General features: G+C 48.6%; 2 protein-coding genes across 9 annotated transcripts in view; one reads left to right on the top strand and one right to left on the bottom strand.

Moving 5' to 3' along the window:
* The window catches only part of CAPN3 (calpain 3), a 51,777-nt gene extending 38,074 nt beyond the window's left edge, over nt 1-13,703 (top strand). For 3 of the 7 annotated variants that reach the window (XM_068549993.1, XM_068549987.1, XM_068550015.1), the window contains 14 exons: nt 533-610; nt 1,392-1,552; nt 2,763-2,932; nt 3,277-3,288; nt 3,927-4,135; nt 4,893-4,933; nt 11,148-11,221; nt 11,603-11,660; nt 11,759-11,823; nt 12,308-12,376; nt 12,466-12,544; nt 12,766-12,882; nt 13,209-13,267; nt 13,677-13,703. In XM_068549993.1, coding sequence (XP_068406094.1) covers nt 533-610; nt 1,392-1,552; nt 2,763-2,932; nt 3,277-3,288; nt 3,927-4,135; nt 4,893-4,933; nt 11,148-11,221; nt 11,603-11,660; nt 11,759-11,823; nt 12,308-12,376; nt 12,466-12,544; nt 12,766-12,882; nt 13,209-13,267; nt 13,677-13,703 — 1,219 coding nt within the window. Of the gene's footprint in view, nt 1-532; nt 611-1,391; nt 1,553-2,762; nt 2,933-3,276; nt 3,289-3,926; nt 4,136-4,892; nt 4,934-6,694; nt 6,713-10,049; nt 10,164-11,143; nt 11,222-11,602; nt 11,661-11,758; nt 11,824-12,307; nt 12,377-12,465; nt 12,545-12,765; nt 12,883-13,208; nt 13,268-13,676 lie in introns of all 7 variants that reach the window. The other 4 variants (XM_068549999.1, XM_068550009.1, XM_068549981.1 and 1 more) reach the window with 3 other exon arrangements.
* Nucleotides 13,704-14,441: 738 nt separating this feature from the next.
* ZNF106 (zinc finger protein 106) overlaps nt 14,442-18,823 on the bottom strand; it is a 61,798-nt gene continuing 57,416 nt past the window's right edge. For both annotated transcript variants that reach the window (XM_068550068.1, XM_068550063.1), the window contains one exon: nt 14,442-18,745. In XM_068550068.1, coding sequence (XP_068406169.1) covers nt 18,689-18,745 — 57 coding nt within the window. In that variant the 3' untranslated portion in view covers nt 14,442-18,688. The remainder of the gene's footprint in view (nt 18,746-18,823) is intronic.

Genomic DNA, 18,823 nt, shown 5'->3' on the forward strand with positions numbered 1-18,823 from the left:
TGTCTGATCTTTCTCTCAGTAACTCAAGACAGTTACTTATTAGATGACGGGTCAGTTCTAAACGTTTTGCATGCGTTATTTCATTTCTTGCTCATCACAGCCCTGTGAGTAGGTGATATAATCATTCCCCTTTTGCAGTTGAGAAAACAGAAGCTGAGAGGGGTGAAGTGACTTGCCCAAGGTTACAGCTAGTACTGGTATGATTAAATTGAAATCCCAGTTTACCTATTTCCAGAGCCCAACTCCTAACTTTAAAGTGTGAGGAATGGTTAAAGATTCAGCCAGAGAAGAGTCAAGCCCTTATAAACCATTCAAAAAGCGTGGTCTTAATCCTGAGGATGGTGGGAAGCAATTATTGGGTTTTACACTGAGGGTATCAGATCAGATTTGCATTTCGATGGTTCACACTGGCTGCAGTTTGGAGATGACCTATTCTCTGAACTTATTCATATTTCTCTGACACCTCCTGTCCCAACTCACACCAGGCCTTCCCTTTCTTTTTCCTTCCCTAACTCCTCCGCTCTCCCTCCAGTTGGAAGGACTGGAGCTTTGTGGGCAAGAACGAGAAGGCCCGTCTGCAACACCAGGTCACGGAGGATGGAGAGTTCTGGTGAGTCCAGGACCCAAGAGGACCCTGCAGGGTAAGGGACGGGGTGGGAGCTGAAATCTCAGGCCTCTATCCCCGGACAGTGGCTGTCAGATTCCAGCCCTTGGGACATCTGGGCCCTGTTCTCCAAATCCAGCCAGAGACCCAGCAAGACTGAGGTTTTGAGAGGAGCCCAAGAGTCATGGTGATGACTGAGCCCAGGACCGGGCCAGCACGCTGTGGCTCCCGCCTCTCTGTGCCCCTTCACCACGCACGCTGCTCCAGCCACTTGCTCCCTCCCGGCCTCCGCGGAGCTGTTTCCTGAGCCGAGGAAGCTCTACTTACTCTGCTCAGTCAATGCCCCCCTCACCCTCAGATCATTTCTACTCAGCCTTCAAGTCTCAGATTAAAGGGAACTTTCTTCAGGATCCCCTTGTTTTCCTCAGGATTGGGATTAATTTATCTGTGATACTCATCACCTTTAAAATTGCTTGCTTAATCGTCTGTCCTTCCCCAACTCTCTCTCTTTCCCCTGGCCCAGTGCCTGAGGCCGGTGGAGGGGCACACAGTAACACTTTGGAGAACTGAATTGCTGCCAAGCTCTCCCATCAATTACACATGAGTTTGAGTCGTTATTGCAAGGGATACATCAGAACTGACAGTGCTGACCCTAAAAAGGAAGGACAGGGTCCTCTCTAGAATCATGACCAAGTGCCTCTGGACTATTTCATTGTTCTGTGTTAGCCCTGGAGTCTTACCTTTCCCAGCCTCCCATATGGGTCTCTCTCTTCTTCCAACCTCTCAGGATGTCCTATGACGATTTCATCTACCATTTCACAAAGCTGGAGATCTGCAACCTCACAGCTGATGCCCTGGAGTCCGACAAGCTTCAGACTTGGACAGTGTCCGTGAACGAGGGCCGCTGGGTGAGGGGCTGCTCTGCTGGAGGCTGCCGCAACTTCCCAGGTGGGAGATGCTCTGGATGGGGGAAGGGTCCAAGCAGAACAAGTTCCAGGTAGAAGAATAGTAACTAGCATTTGCTGAGTCTCTACACACATTTGCTGAAGTCCCAGACACACGTTATCTTATTAAACTGTCCCCATTTTACTGAGAAGGACACCTCCATGCTGAGGAGTTTGCATTAAGCAGCTGGTAACAACATTTAAGCAGGTTATTATGTCAGAACAGGATTGTGTTCATAATGCTGAGGATGGGACTGGAGGACTGAGTTAGCAGCTTCTGCAAGAATTCAAGCCAGAGATGAGGAAAGCCTAGGCCAAGCCAGGAGCAGCAGAGATCGGGGGGATGGGGCAGGTTGAGGGGAGGGAATACTGGGTGATGTGGAGAAGGAAGAACAACTTCAAGATTCCCACTCTGGGAGCCTGAGTAGATGGTGCCAGGGATGTAACATGAAACACACAAGAGAAAAACAATCGGTGACTTTTTTTGTGATGGAGTAGGTTGTGGGGAGGGGAGGGGAGGGTGGGGAGTTTACTTTGGGACATGGGAAGTCTGAGGCACCTGTAAATATCCAGGTGAAGATATGTGATAGAGAACTGGATGCACAGATAAGAATGGTACTTGACTCTACGATAGGGACTCAATATAGATTTGTGGAAGGAAGGAAGAAAGGATGGAAAGAAGAGAGGAAGGAAAGGAGGGAAGGAGGGAAGAAGGGATGAAGGGAGGGAGGAAGAGAAAAAGAAAGATAAAAGGGACAAAGGGAGAGAGTCAAAAGAGAGATTGAGGCTGGGATCTGCAGCTCAAGCGTCACCAGCATGCAGGGAGCAGTTAGAAAGTGGGAGTTGATAAGACAGCCTAGGGAGGTAGAATGATGGGGTGAGAGAAGAGGCCTAGGACCAAATCCCAGGGACCAACAACACTGACGAGGCAGGTGAGGAAAGTGAAACCATTAGCAAAGACAGAGAATGGAAGTTCAGAGAGGAAGGAGGAGCCACACAGGCATCAGTGCAGCTCCATCTGTATACAGGTGTAAAGGCTACCCCCCCACACACCAAATAATTAGACAAATGCCTGGATCATTTTTTTTCCATACATATTTGAGCACCTAGGTGTGGGGGGATAGAGATAAATAGGTTCCCTCTGTCTCATCTCCCGTCCTGCCTTGTCTCTGAGAGGCAGATCTGAATGTACAATTCCTTTCCGCGGGGCACAGACACTTTCTGGACCAACCCTCAGTACCGTCTGAAGCTCCTGGAGGAGGACGACGACCCTGACGACTCCGAGGTGATCTGCAGCTTCCTGGTGGCCCTGATGCAGAAGAACCGGCGGAAGGACCGGAAGCTAGGGGCCAACCTCTTCACCATCGGCTTCGCCATCTACGAGGTGCGCCGTCCCTGACCAGCTTCAGACCACCTTTTCAGGGAGGAGGCTTTCAGGGGGCTTCCCGAGGGGTCCCCCGGCTTCCCCAATACCCATGACCCCCCCCCCAAACTCCTGATATCGGGCCCACTTGTGTCAGAACCTCTTAGAAGTTTGTAACGAGTGGAAAAAAAACCCCGTCTAGGGGAGGTGGAGGCGGGGCCAGGGCTATCCAGGTAGGTACACGGGGAGTCAGACCCCTGCATTTGCTCTATGATTGCTAGCATGCCCTTTTGGCAAGCTTTCCATCCCCATTCAGATCTGAAATCACAGAACCTGAGCACCTTCCTTTTCTGTTTCTCCCCAAGGTTCCCAAAGAGGTATAGAAGTGGAGCAGCCAGCAGTGCGTGCAGCGTTACCCGGGGGCCTGTGTCCACCTGTGGCACATCGGGGAGCCTCCTGTGGGGTTTGTGGGCAGGACTACGATAGGAGAGGGCCTTGCCCTCATCACTCAGCTCCAGAGCCAGGGCCTCCTGACCACCGCCCCTACCATGTGCCCTTTCACCCCTCCCGCCAGAGACCGTCGCACACGCACACACTCGCTCACACTCACACACAGAGTCACACAGACACATTCTGAGGCTGACTGCCCTCTTTGGGGTGGAGGGATCACCTCCCTCAGACCCCAGCCACAGCTCCCCCTGCCTCCCTGGGGTCCTTCCCCAGCCTGGAGGTGATCTGGAGCTGAGCAGCGGCAGTTGTGGTAAGTGGCCCTGAGTGGGGGATGCCAGAGTTGGCACTCACTTCTGGATCACAACAGAAAAGGAAGGGGATATGGAGTAGGGCGCTCCAGGGATGTTGAACTACTCGAGGCCTTAGGAATCAGAAGTCGGTAGGTCATGACTGTGCAACGGGTGACCAGGGAATCGGCAAGGAGGACTCCCTGGAGGAGGGCTGTGAGCAGGGCAGGGCGTCCCTCCCGAGGGGCTCAGGTCCCTTGGGCTCTTCTCTCCCTCAGATGCACGGGAACAAGCAGCACCTGCAGAAGGACTTCTTCCTGTACAACGCCTCCAAAGCCAGGAGCAAAACCTACATCAACATGCGGGAGGTGTCTGAGCGCTTCCGCCTGCCTCCCAGCGAGTACGTCATTGTGCCCTCCACCTACGTGCCCCACCAGGAGGGAGAATTCATCCTCCGGGTCTTCTCTGAAAAGAGGAACCTCTCTGAGTGAGTCCCAGCCTGGCTTTTCCCCCTAAGAGCCCACATGGCCCATTCCAGAGATTAGCGGTGTGAGGCAGCTGGACAGGTCTCCTCCAGGAGTCCTGGGATATGCTGACCAGGCTGTACCTCTTCCCCTGTTCCCAAGCCACTGGCCACTTCTCCCCTACATCCATCCATCCCACAGATAGTTATCGAGCACCTGCTGTGTCCCAGGCACTCTTCCTCTAGGCACTGAGGATAGAGCAGTGAATTAAACAGAAGGAAATCCCTGCCCTCATGGAGCTTAACATTCTAGCATGAGACGACAATGTACAGGAAAAAGTATAGAGTATATTAGATTTAGATAAGTGATAAGGAGAAAAAATAAAGTGGGAAGAGGGGTAGGAGCAGTTGGGGGTGATTGAACTTTTAGGATTAGGATGACCAGGGAGGCCAGCAAGGCCACATCCTGCCCTCTTGGTCATCAGAGATGAGTTCATAGGTCCTGCCACTTTGACCTCTGTCCCTAAAAGAAGCACAAGGTCCATGGATAGGTGGCTGGGTAATGCATTTGGGGAAATCTGGACAAAGCCAACAGGAAGCCCTGTGTCTGCACTTGGCTGCAGGGAATGATACCTGTGGTGGAGGATGTTAGTTCCTGGGGTTCTCTTGAGGACAGTGCCAACTTGACTCTGAGAAGCCAGGTGACCTGAGCAAATCCCCTCTGTGCTTCCTACTTACTCCTGGTGACACTGAGATACCCTCATGTTTGTGTTCCTCACAGGGAAGTTGAGAATACAATCTCCGTGGATCGGCCAGTGGTAAGTGGTTTGGCTCTTACATGTGAGAAGGCCCAGGGCACAGGCGGGTGATGGAGGGGAGAGTGGCTATCAGCAGAGGGACGTGGGAGTCTGGGGTGTGCAGAGCAATTACTCCGTGTTACTGCAATTTCTGTGTGGCATGGCCTGAAGTCGTGGGACTTATGTCCTGGGGATATTTAGTTAGTCCAGGGGCTAGAAGGACAGAAGAGAGTCCTAGAAGGAGAAGCAGTTTGAACAGTTAGGGGGAGGGATCAAGGCCACAGGAAGGGATGACAACAGCAGCAGCCAGCTCTGGATTCTGAGTTAGAATCTCACATAGAAAAAAACCAGCCCTACACTGGCTCTGGAGTCAGCGTCAAAACCCGGGTCCTCCACCTGCCAGCTCTGTGACCTAGACAAGTTATGTAACTCCTCTGACTCAGTTTCCTACTCTGTAAAATAGGGATGGTAATATGTGCCTTGCAAGGCTTTTGTGAGCTTTGAATCAATGAGATCATGTACATGAAGGGTCTGGCAAAGCACGGGCCCTTAAATGGTGATTATTGTTCACGTGTTTTACATCTTACAAGGTACTTCTCACATGTGTCATCTCACTTGGTCCTTGCAAGGTTTCTGACATGTAATAATAAGGTCATTCTCCCTGATTTTCAAGTAAGGAAGCAGAGGCTCAGTGGGGTTAAATGGCTCCCTTGAATTCACAGAGCTTGTAAATGGCAAGGCTGGAGCTCACATCCAGATTCTCTGAGCCCAGACTCAGGCTTTCTCCCCCATCCCATGCCGAGGCCTGTCCCCCAGGGTGGGAGGCCCAGGGTTAGATGCACAGAGCTGGTGTGTGTTGGGGTTTCCTTGTGTTGAGCAGTCTTGTGACTGCCTTGGACTTTGGGCTCTGGCTAATAAATTGTCCCTTGTGTTCTGTGGTTGTGTCCTGGGCCAATAAGAGGACAGCAAATGCCCCACTGAGTTGTCTTCTGGGTAGTGACACTCATGGTTCTAATCCTGACCCTGTGCTAGTGGCAGATCTCCAAGTGCCTTCTGAATTATCACAGACGTTGCTTTTAGTATTAAGTGCATTTGGTGCTAGTCTCATCTTTTGAATGTCAGTAATCAGTGTATTTATCAGACGTTGCAAACTCAAAAGCTTACGGGGACTGGCATGTCACCTACCTGAGTGGAGCAGGCAGGCATGGGGGTTTTGGTGTCCCTACACTGGTGTATTTGCCTGTAGTTCTCAGCTGCCCCTTGGTTTCAGTGTCGGAGAGGCAACTGGTGTGGTGGTGTCTGCAGCAATCTGGAGGGTGCAGAGAGCTGCTGCTCCCAGCTCCCTGGATTGCTGTCACAGGGGGTCACAGGCCCGTGCAGCCTGCCAGACCGTCTAATTTTACCAAAAAAACAAAACCCAAAACTCTGTAAGTCAAATAAAATTCATTTTCAGGCCAGTTTGGGTGAGCCACTTTTTTTGGTGTTTTAGTAACCAACTTCATTAAAAAATACAAAACATCTGCCAGAAGATCCCCTTCCTTGGCCATGTCCAATAGCAGAGTGGACCATAGAAGCAAAGCCCTAGCAGCCGCCAGTCTCTGAGCCTGGAGAATTCTCTTCTCCTTTCACCCTTCAGTCCCATTTGGCTCCATGTGACCTGGATTTCTGGACCCTGGAACCTCACCCCACACTGAGGACCAGGTCACAGGGAAGCCAAAAGCCACTGGGTTTTCTGGGAACTTGCTTTTCACTTATTCTGCATTTATTATTTCCTTTCCTTGTGCAGAAGAAGAAAAAACCCAAGGTGGGTGTAAGAGGGTGAGTGGACAGAAAGCACGGTGTGTGTGTGCGCATGAGCATGCGTGCACTGGACTTGCCCCTCCCCCCAGCCCTCCACCTCCTTCCCTGAGCTCCTGTGGCATCTGTGGGTACACAGCAACGATAGCTAACGCTTGCTGAGCGGAGGCTACGTGCCAGGCACTCTTCTAGGTGTTTTCCATGGATTCTCTCAACCCTCACAGCAACTCTATCAGATTGGTACAGGCAGACCTCGGAGATATTGCAGGTTCAGTTCCAGACCAGCACAATAAAGCGAGTATCGGAATAAAGCAAGTCACACTAATTTTTTGGTTTCCCAGTGCATATAAAAGTTATGTGTATACTATACTATAGTCTTTAAAACTAAAAAAAAAAGTACATACCTTAATTAAAAATACTTTATTGCTAAAAAATGCTAATCATCATCTGAGCCTTCAGCAAGTCACAGTAGTAACATCAAAGATCACTGACTGCAGACCACCATAACAAATAACATAATAATGAAAAAGTTTGAAATATTGCAAGAATTACCAAAACGACACAGAGACACAAAGTGAGCAAATGCTGTTGGGAAAATGGCACCGATAGACTTGCTCAACACAGGGTTGCCACAAACCTTCCATTTGTAAAAAGTGCAGTATTTGCAAAGCACAATAAAACAAGGTACGCCTGTACTACTATTATCTCCATTTTCAAAGGAAGAAAAGGTACAGGCAGATTGACTAACTTGCCCAAGACCACACAGCCAGTAAGTGGCAGAGCCAGCCCTTGGAACCAGGAGGTCTGGCTCTGCAGTCTGTGCTCTGAACCACCACGTTATATTGCCCACTCATAAGAGGGAGGGAGAGGATGGCTCTCTAGTGAAAATGGGCCTGACATGGGGTTCCTGCAAAAACCAGAAGGAGCACCTCTTCTTTCTCAGAAATCGGTTTGGCTAAGCTAAGCAAGGCTTGATTCTTGCGGGTAATGGCAATGGGTTCTGTTCCTCAAGGGACAGTGAGAGAGTTGTGTGAGGATTTCCATGGAGAGTGAGGGCCTTGTGACGCCAGCTGCCTGCTCTGCAGACAGGACGGCTCCTTCTCCCTCCTCTATTTCCCTGCCTGCTTCCCACTCCTCCTTTTTTCTTAGCTTTCTGCGGAAGGGGTGGTGAGGACGCCCAGAGGGGCTGTCACTGCCAGGGCTCTTGTTCCAGGTGAAGCCTGTTGCAAATCCCCTCCTAGACAGTGACCTCTCTGTCACTGTCATGGGCCCTGATGGACTCTGCTTGCTGTGCGTGTCCAGACGGCAAAGGGGAAAGGGGAAGAGAAGCTTCACTGGCACAGCCCCAGAGGAGCTGCTCAACGTGACTGGTTTAAAGGGGAGAAATGAGGAGAGCTACCTGGGCAGCTTCCCCTCCTGGGGTCTTAAGGAATAGTCCCTCCTGGGTGTCCTGGTTAAGACCACTTTGCTGTAAGGACACCATCACTAAAGGTGACCATGTGTGCCAAGAGCACCTCAGGGGCCTCAGATGAAAGCTTCCATCTGAGACCAAGGTCACTGTTTCCCTTGTGTGGTTTTGGAACTCGAGATTACAGCTGTAATCAACCCCATCCTTGCTCCATTCACCCCATAACTTCCCCATAGTCTTCAGGGTGGTAGTGCCTACAATAACGGTGCCCCTTTTAGAATTCTGGTTTGACCACCCAGAGTGCCATCCAGAAATGACTGGCCTTTGGGTATCCTCAAGCCCACGGAGCAGTAGCCATAGGCTATCAGACAAGGTTTGGTGTTAGTGTTCATGACAGCGTCTGGAAGGATCCATCACAGGGGTCCTCCAAGCACTGGTGCTGATGCAGACCAGAGCTGAGATTCATCAAGCACCTAAGCACCTAACACTACATATTAAGGCACTGTGCTGGGGGTAAAATATACATTGTTTTCATTACAACAGTATCTACAAGGTAGGTGCTGTTACGATTCCCCTTTTATAGATGAGGATAAAGACTCAGAAGTACTTGCCTAAGGACACACAACTAATGGAACTGGAAGTCATATTTGTCTGCTCCAAAACCCATGTTTCTTGCCCTCAGCTCTCTGGTGCAGGCCGCTTACACTCCATTGCCTGTGTTGCCCAGACCCACACTTGGGCCCCAAGATGTGTGCCTGGCAGGGGTGCCCCATGGCCACACCATGTCCATGGGCACACATCCCCGCCTCAGACTGTGAGCCCCACTTGCTCTGGGATTCCCTACAAGCATCAGTTACTTGAACAAGACCCTTTGCTTGGAAGGCAGAACAAGCCAAGGTATTTGGGGCCTGCTGGGAGCCAAAGCCCGGGAAGCTCTTTCCATAGGTCTGTCCATTTGTGCTGTCCCAGACGAACAGATATGGAAAGGCAAATGGGGACTCAGAGAGCGGTCAGGTTCCACTTCTGCTCTGAGAGACTCTGATTGCCCCCTTGCCCTCTGCCCTGCAGCCACCAGCCTAGCCTTTCTCCTCTGGCTTTCCCTGTGGGATGTATACACCAACCAGCACTGGCACAGCGTGGCAGCTGCTCTCCACCCTTTTATATCCTCCTCACTTGCATGAGCATGTCTGGCAAATACCCCTTATATTTGTGTAGCATCTTAAATGTTTTTGCAATACAATTTTACATTCAGTATCCCATGTGATCCCCTTAAGAGCCCAATGAGAAAGGCAAAGCAGGTTTTATCATCCCCATTAATGGATGAGTAAACCGAGTCCAGAGGATATTTCTCAGATGTAAGGGGTACGGCCGGGACGCCAGCCAAGTGTTCTGACCTCACTCACTGACCATGCCATTAATCAGAGCCCTTTTTTCAATGTGTCCTCTGCCGAGTCCCAGAGGTTCCTTGGAGTTGCCTCAGTAGCTGCCATGGTGAGGTGGGGATGCTGAGGGAAAAGAGCTTCTTCATCAAGCAGAGAAGCTCTGTTTTTAATGACTTCTGGGGAAATTTAATTTGAACAGGGTTTCCATTTGAAAAAAAAAATCTAGAAAATACTTGAAAATCACTGCACTAGATCATGCTGCTTTTAGCATTCTTAGCATTTTCACGTGTACTAACTACCTTGCCTAATCCTCATAATTCTACCATGAGGAGATAAGGAACTGAAGTCCAGAGAGACTTAGCATCCTTCCCCAAGTCACACAGCTTGTTAGTGGCAGAGATGGAGGTTGAACCGAGGTTCAGGAACTCCCGACTCTGCTCTTTCCCTCTTCACTGGACAAAGCTGGTCCAGGAGGGAGGTTGCCTCCTTGTGCCCGCTCAGCCAGTAATCCTTGTTTCCTTCCTGCCCCCTCCCCACTTCCCTCCTCTCTCCAGCCTATCATCTTCGTTTCAGACAGAGCAAACAGCAACAAGGAGCTGGGTGTGGACCAGGAATCAGAGGAGGGCAAAGATAAAACAAGCCCTGATAAGCAAGCGAAATCCCCACAGGTGTCTGAGCATGTGCATGAATGGGGTAGCCAGCACACAACTGAGGTCTATCCTCTTGGGGTGCATGGGGGTTGGAGGGGCCACAGGGGTGGGGTGTCCCTTTAACATCTAGAGGTTTGGGTTTGTCCCACTGACCTTTTCTCTCATCAAGTTCTCCTAAAATTTGGGATGCTGCTTGGGTGAATGTCTTGGGGTTGGCTGCCACACCAAGCTGGTCCTAGGCCTGGGAAGGACAGGCTGAGCCTCCCCGCTGGAGCCCATCCAGCCAGGGAAGAAAGAGGGATGCAAAGCCTAAGACAGAAGCAGCTTGAGATGGAACAACTCCTGTTTCCTGGTGTCATTAACAATGGGGAGGATAAAGAATAGTAGTGGAAAAGGGGGATGACACCAGAAATGGAGTCCTCCAGAGCTCAGGGGACGGTGTTAGAGTGGGGAGAGGTGGTCATATAAAGCTTATAGGAGGTTAGACTAAGAGGCAAAAGTCCACAGATGAGTCCAGGGCTATCTCTATCCTGTAGTGCCCATGCAACGGAGTGGGGAGGGGAGGAGGGTCCTCTGAAGATTTGGCCTTGATGACAGAGGCAGCTGGAGGTATCAGATTGGTCTGGCCCCCTCTGTCATGCTGGGGCTGGTTTGGTTGGGATGGTCAGGCTCAAAACAGTGGAGAGGGCTCTAGCTGGTGGGGATGGGGGGAGAGGACCAAGAGGGCTGTCTACATGATTGCAAAGCTAATATACCTCCTCTGGTTAGAATGTCTGAGCTGCGGGGGTATGGAGTGAAGGGTCACTTGGGCCTAGACGATTCTCACTCCAGATCACCAGGTTCAACTGAGAAAGAAGAGCATTTGCCCTGCACCCAGCTCCTGCTGCCACCTAGGGCTGTTTTAGGCACCTGGCTCCTTCAGTCCAGAAGGAACTTTCCTCTCGGGTCTGTCCATCTCCCTGGTCCTCACCAACCAGTTTTCCTTTGCGCTTCCATAGTCAGAGCCCAGCAACGCTGACCAGGAAAGTGAGGAACAGCAGCGATTCCGGAACATTTTCAGGCAGATAGCAGGCGATGTGAGTACCTCCAACCCCGACTCCCACAGACACTCCTCTCCTTGATTAATTGCTCAATTTGCCAGTTATTTCATTACGGTTCAGTAGAGGTCATTTTGGCTTTTGGTGGAAACAGGGTATATGAGTGTAGCGCAGAAATCCACAAGTGAAGTCCTTGAGTTTTTGACCAACACACCCACTGGGTGGCTCTGAGCTGCCCACTGCAGTCTGGACAGCTGAGGCTGCGGTGTGTCTTCCTCAGAAAAGCCCCAGCTTCCCCATGACAGAATAGCCCTGACAGGGACTTTACAACCATGGACAGCTGGGATTTGTTTGGCAAAGCCTATGCTCCATCAGTTGCTGTACTCTTGAACCATGACTCTCTTCTCCCTTCCTCCTCAGGACATGGAGGTCTGTGCAGATGAGCTCAAGAATATCCTTAACAGAGTTGTGAACAAACGTGAGTGGCTCAAACTCTGTGAGAAACAGGTGGGTGGTGGGGGCAGTGTGTGTCCGGTTATCTGAAAGCAGCTCCTCACTCTTCTCCACACCTCCCAGATAAAGACCTGAAGACACAAGGCTTCACGCTGGAGTCCTGCCGTAGCATGATTGCTCTCATGGACGTATCCTTCCTGCCACCCCTTCCCAAGCCTCTGTCATCAGCCCCTGTGCAGCCTCTGGGGGCTAGGGCAACAATGGAGGGGGGGACCCAGTCAAGCAGAGGGGCTCAAATTCATGCCCGAGGAAAGATTTAAGGAGGCCCTGAGTTAGAACTTCCTGGCTGCTGGTCTGAAAGGGGCTGTTGGAGGAGGTACAGTTGGGAAGAACATTGGCCCCTGCTCTTAACCTCAGGCCTGGGATTCTGCCTGGGGCCCTGCCTAACGAAAGTGGTCCTTAGGAGAAAGGTTCCCTGGGTTATAGAGCAGGCATTAATTTTGACTCAGGAAGCATAGAGGCGGGTGTTAAATACCAGGACAGGGCAGAATGGGATATCCTGGGCAAAGCTCTCCTATGGGGCTACCTTCCCCGCACAGCCCCCTAGAAAGCCCTCTCCCAATCCAGGGGGATTTTGCTATGTGCCCTGTAGCCCTGACTTCCTTGCTCCAGACAGACGGCTCTGGGAGACTGAACCTGCAAGAGTTCCATCACCTCTGGAAGAAGATTAAGGCCTGGCAGGTGGGATGAGAGAACGAAGGTGGGAGTGAGGAAGGGACTGATTCAGAGATTCAGTGTGCGACCTCTGTCCTCAAATTTTCTATTGCCAGAAAATTTTCAAGCACTATGACACAGACCAATCCGGCACCATCAACAGCTACGAGATGCGAAATGCAGTCAATGATGCAGGTGTGGGGAAGAAAGGGGGTGGCCAGGATGCGGACTGGAGCCGGTGGGAGCAGGAATGGGAGGGGAGGATGGGGCCGCTTGGGCCCTACTGGAGAAAGGAATGAGAAAGGGCTTCTCGTTTTCCTCTCCCAGGCCACAGAGTGACCAGGAGGCAGGGGAGATAGCAAGCAGGCCTGAGGACTCCAAGCCTACCTCCACCTCTCCTGTGCTCTCCCCAACAGGCTTCCACCTCAACAACCAGCTCTACGACATCATCACCATGCGCTATGCAGACAAGTACATGAACATCGACTTCGACAGTTTCATCTGCTGCTTCGTCAGGCTGGAGGGCATGTTCAGTAAGTGGAGAGCTACCCTTTTGCTCTCTTTGCCCCTCCTGCCCCCTCTCCTGCAGCGACAGCTGTGGTGGCGGGAATCTCCACTAACTGACCTACTGTATGACCTTGGACAAATCCCAATCTACTCTATTCAGATTGAACAAAGGTGAAGGCCCTCTTTAGGCTCAGAATGGGATGGCAAAGGGAGGGTTACTGGTGGTACTTTGCCTGGTAGATTTTTGTGCTGAAGAGCAGCACTGAGCACATGGTCCTGTTAAGAAAAGGTAGAGCAGTGGAGGGGGACTGAGCCTTTAACTGGCCTCTGGCCTGTGCGTTCTTCCACACAGGAGCTTTTAATGCATTTGACAAGGATGGTGACGGTATCATCAAACTCAACGTTCTAGAGGTAAAGCCTAATAGAAGCAGTACAATCCCCCTGTACCTTAAAATTCGAGGTAGAGGAATCCATGAGGAAGACTGGACACACTATGTGCTCCTCACTTCCCAACGGTGGTGGAGGGATGGGACGGGAAAGGAACATAAAGGGGAGCTCACGGCTCAGCAGGATGTGGCTCATAGGGAATGTGTACTGGGGGAAGGCTCCAAAGAGTCCTCAGTTCTACAATGACTTTATGCTGGAAAATATGTACCTTCTAGGAGAGATCTGTGGGAAGGATGCAGTAAACCGCTGCTTCTCAGAAAATCTTCCCAGTGTCTGGCATGCTGGGGCTGTCCCTTTCCTCTACCCTGTTAGATCCCTAGGGCTGGGCTCTCTTTTCTTGTTTGCATTCTGATCTTGGGACTTCCTCTTTCAGTGGCTGCAGCTCACCATGTATGCCTGAACCAAGCTGGCCTCATCCAAGGCCATGCAGGATCACTCAGGATTTCAATTTCACCCAACAGAGCTAGAGCCACTTACCTCAAAGGACACAGTAGCTGCACCCCCAGACCTCCAGGCACCTCATCGGTCTTGTTCCTCCTCTACTCACTTCCTTCTCAGCCTCAGGGTATCTGTCCATCTGTCATGCCCAGCCTCACCCTTTAGTTAAGGAATGGGGAAGGGAGAACAACCCTGTCCCTGTGCCACATGGAGTCAAGTGTCTCTGTCTGCCTCAGCTAGCCACGGCCCAGTGACAGCTTTGCTTGGAGTCTGAGTGGCCTCAGCTCTGAAGCAAATACTCCCTTTAGCTTGCCCTCTGCTGTTTGCAGAAGCATTTGCCAGTGGCACTCAACACTTCCTGGTGCTAGAGCCCTCTATCACCTTTATATTCTCCCACTCATGGGACAGCAGCCCAATGAGCATTTGGTTCTGCCTGACTGTTTCAGGATGGGCCTGCTCCAGAGTAAACTAGCTCAGTGGAAGAGGGTTGGACACTTCGGGTTATCTGACTCATAAGTTTGGTTGCATTTTGAAAAAAGTTGATCTAAATAAAGGCACCTGTATAGCTGGCTTGATCGTGTTTTGTTTTCTCACATTTAGATGTCAGCCGTAGCAGGGATAAGTAGCTCCAATCTTACCCATCATGTATAGAGAGCCGTAGTTTCAGAACACAGCAATGGAAAATACACACATACACAAATAAATCCTAAACCCCACTTTAATCATGCCTTTTGCTATTTCTTGAGCACAGGAATCACTCAAATACTTTCCAAGATACATGAGGAAAGGAAGGGGAATAGCTGTTGGTGTCTAGATCAAGACAAAATGGGTCACCTATAACCAGAGGGGCCAGTTACCTAAGTGTAATGGAGCAGAGATAAAGTTTTTAATCCTAGTTCCTCCATTAATATTGACCTACTGTATGACCTTGGACAAATCCTTATACGTAGCTGTCTGCCGAGCTTATCTGGACCATGATCTGTGGCATATCTACAACCATCTTTCATTTTCTACCCAATTTCCTTCTTGTTCTCTATACCAATGTGGAAAAGAAGGGTTTGGCTATGAATATGCAGATAAGGTAACAAAAATAAACAATTAGTAAAAGTACTTTATTTTCCCCTTATATTTGCTTTATATCTTGCTTTACAAAGTTAGGAAGTTTGCAGCTTTATACCAAAATGTAAGAAGGCTAAGCTATTTGCTTATAAACATTTTTGCAGTCAAGTGTCATCTGATTTCATTCGTCTAACCCATATTCAATTAAAAAAAAAAATCAGACACCAAGGGTGCTGGCACAGCTCTAGGGCATATATTTCTCTTGAGTAGGAGAAAGATCTTCAACAGCCTTTCCTCCTTGATTCCCTCCTCCCCCAATTCAATTGGGCTACTACCTTGAACTTAGAGGAAATCTGGGAAACGTTAGTCACCATGTGACCCAGCAAGGCCACATACTTGGGGGTTGGAGGTGAGGTTAGAGGTTATTGTCTGGTAAGCAGTAGGTTTGGTTTAATCAGGATTTCACATCCACTTGTATATGGAACTCAGTATAACCCAAATCATCTCTACCACAGCTTCTAATTCTAACCATTAGACAGCTTCTCTGAAATCCTGAGGAATCTGATGATTTGGGGCAGGGATAAAATCACTGTTTTAACAATGTGGCAGGCATGGCCTTCTTAACAGTTTTAGGAGTTCTCCTTTAGGTAACAGGAACAAAATTTATAAGACAGCGTATATAAATTGCAAGCCAGAGGGTACATGCTGTTTAAATCCCACTTCACAATATACTTTCATTTCCCCTCCAATGAATTCTCTTCCATAAAATATACCGTACCATTCCGCTAAGTTTTGTACACCTACTCCTACCAAATCATCCACATACCTAGTCACTAAAGTTGTGCACTGTATAATCTACCAAAAAAACAAAAACAAAAAACCCTTTGTTTGGCAAATAATCACTTAAATGGCAGTGATGTTGCCTATAAATTATAGATAGGTCAGGAGCTAAACACTCAACTGCTAACTCTTCTGAGGCAGGAAAAAATTCTCCACAAAAGCAGGAGTGTAATAGCAATGACGTTTTCTCAAATTCAAGTAACATCAGGTCAAGATAACTTTGTATTGTGTTTAACTGCTTTATACTGAGTAGAGCAGTATACCAAAATTTTGAACCTGATTAAAACTTCAGGATAAAACTTGAAGTGACTGATATTTCATCAGAATAAACTGCCATTAAAACCCTAGCATATGCACACAAAAGGATTTATGCTATGGTTTTCTTGTCTTCTAGCTGTTAGAAGTAAACACAAGTAATTAAAAATAACATTCTAAAAATGGCCTCCAATTCCTTATAAGAAATGAGTTGTGTTTTGTCAGGTCATGTAACAATTTCCTTCCTCAACTAAGTACTAAATATCAGAGCCAACACAAATCCCTGAGCCACTGCTCTACTCTGAGGGGGAACAGAAGGCCAGAATCAGCCAAGACATTGTAGAAGACTTAAAACAAGACTTTCGCATAACTTTCAAGACACTTAAAAGTAATAACATACAACCATAAGCAGCCAAGATGCTTATGGTGCCTTTATTTCTAAACAGATGGCTACAACAGTGCATTTAGGGCAATATACTAACCTGGTGTTAAACGAATTTTACACATTCTTGAAACAAAAACATTATTGCCACAGCTTCAAAGAAAATTCTTGTGAAATGAGGAAAAGTATTACAAGCATAGGTGCCCACGCGCATACACATGTACAAGGAACATCCACAACTGCACACATAAAGGCAGATAGACTGCGCACGATTCTATGAAAGTTAAGCTCAAATCAGTTTTTACTGATTCTATCAGTCTGTTCATACCTACAACAGTTCCCCATGACTGCCCAACACCTCACATACCCACTTCTAGCTGTACAGAGGCTCCACCACTCTCATCTTTTCAGACATGTCCTCAGGCAGGACAGAAGGGCACCTACGCAACAGAGTATGCAAGACTTCCTCAGCACACTGCCCAGCCAACGTGGAAATGTGGGTTCACTTCAGCCCAAAGGAAAATGCCAGGTTTAGCAATAAATGCAAACGTACTTTCCTGGGAATCACCATTCCCAAACCCACAGAACAGCTTAGCTTCTCTGGTCACCTGTACAGGAAACGGGGTGAGAGATGGGAATGCTTGCTCTCAGACAGAAACAGCACACATAAACTTTATGCAACAGGATCTTCTCTGTTCTCTCTCAAGTATCATGCAAATCTCAATAGTGTGGTCAACACAAGAGTTCTGCCATTCATAAGGACAAAAGTAAATAGCTTGTGGAGCCATTCATTACCTAGATGTAGCTCCTAGATTAGTTCTTAATGGTTTTTTTTGGATCCAGTAATAACCACTGGAGGCTTCCCTGGAAAAAAAAAACACCTACTTAGTCTTACACACAGTTCCAGGGGGTTTGGATACCCTCTTGAAACCTATCCATGAACCCCTGGGGAAGTCCCCCTGCCCCAGAGCCTGAGTGAAGACATGTGAGTAGAAGTGTGTGCACTAAGATGGGTGGAGATAAACCTGGATGCTCTGCAGTCCTAGGAAAGAACAGGCATCACATCTGAAGCTTGGTATGTGGCGCTGGGCTCTTCTCCCTTTTCCTCTCTCTCTCTGTAGAATCTTTCAGAGTTTTGAGAATCTAGAAACAAAAGGCTGGAAAGCAACACCTCCATGGCTTCTCTTAAGAGTCCAGAGAAAATCCAAAAACAAAGCGGTCTCATGAAGGCTTTGTTCATTTGGCTGCTCTCAATGGACAGGTAGGGTCTTTCCCTTCATCCTACTCCACCCTTCCTTCCCAGCTAGTGGGGGAGGTGAAGGCAAGACATTGGTCTTTAAGAAGCCTGCTTGAGGCCTTGAAAACTATATTCAGATGCTTTATCCTGACTCCCCCATTTGGGTACTGCGGGTGGGTGGAAAGTACCCTGTGAGCCCAGAGGAAGTACATGATGGCTACTGTCAGTCTAGGCACAGCCAGAGAATAGAAGAGTGGGGTTTGGCAATGAAGTAAATGAAAAGGTTTCAAACCCACAGCCCGCCTGGAGAGTCAGAAGCTGGAAAGAGAGATAAAGGTTATACCTCCAGTTAGAACAGCCTGCCAATGCCTGCAGTGAGTGCCCAGGTCTAACAGTGAGATTTCCAAGTAGACATTAGGTCTATGCACTGCCTTGAACTGAGCACTCTATCAAAATCTGCAGAAGTTCAATAGGAAGTACTGTCTGTAAGGACTTGTCATTACGTGATTTGCTGCCTGAGTTCCTAAAATATAATCAGCAGAGCAGTTACTCTAACTGTTAAAAACCTACTGTGTGTCCCTTTAGCATTTAAAGCCAGCTCTGTCTATCTACAAAGAGCATACTGAAACACATTGTACATAACTGTTAAGAAAGGAAACTATTTGCTTCCAATTTAAATATCCAGCTGTTACAATTAACTGATTGTAATAATTAAGGAGAAATTAAAACTGATCCTAAAAATCTAGCATTGGACAAATTTGTACTTAAAAGCCTGCCTATAGGTTTAAACCACCATAAGAACAGAAACTAAAAATCACAGACTGAAATCAATAAAATATACATATGATTAGGGTCAAACCGGGTAGCCAATTAAGATCTGTATCTTTAATAAACATCTGGAGAACACCAGTAGCATAAATTACTATATGCCATGCTGTCCCAGAAGAGTATGGTTCCTTAAAAATCTGTTTAAATCTGACAAACCTCCAGCAAGAACTTAGAAGTGTAACCTATCATCCCATAGAGCGGTCCAGACTTATGCTAGTGGTAAGCCTGGCTAGTAACCACTCTCTCCTTCCCTGATTCACTAGGGAAGGGAAGACACTGGCCTGTGTAAGGGGCTGATGTGAAATTAGTTCAACTAAAGACTTCCCAACATGGGAGGCAAAAAACTTCATGAATCAATTTTGCTGTCATCCTCAGCATGTCGTTCAATGTGTCCTGCAGCATCCTAGGAATAAAGGGAAAAGGGCCCATGAGAGAAAGGATGGTAGTAGGACAAGAGAAAGTCAAAGCCAGGGAGCTTCAC

The sequence above is a fragment of the Eschrichtius robustus genome, chromosome 1, assembly GCF_028021215.1.
Source record: "Eschrichtius robustus isolate mEscRob2 chromosome 1, mEscRob2.pri, whole genome shotgun sequence".
Lineage (NCBI taxonomy): Eukaryota > Metazoa > Chordata > Mammalia > Artiodactyla > Eschrichtiidae > Eschrichtius > Eschrichtius robustus.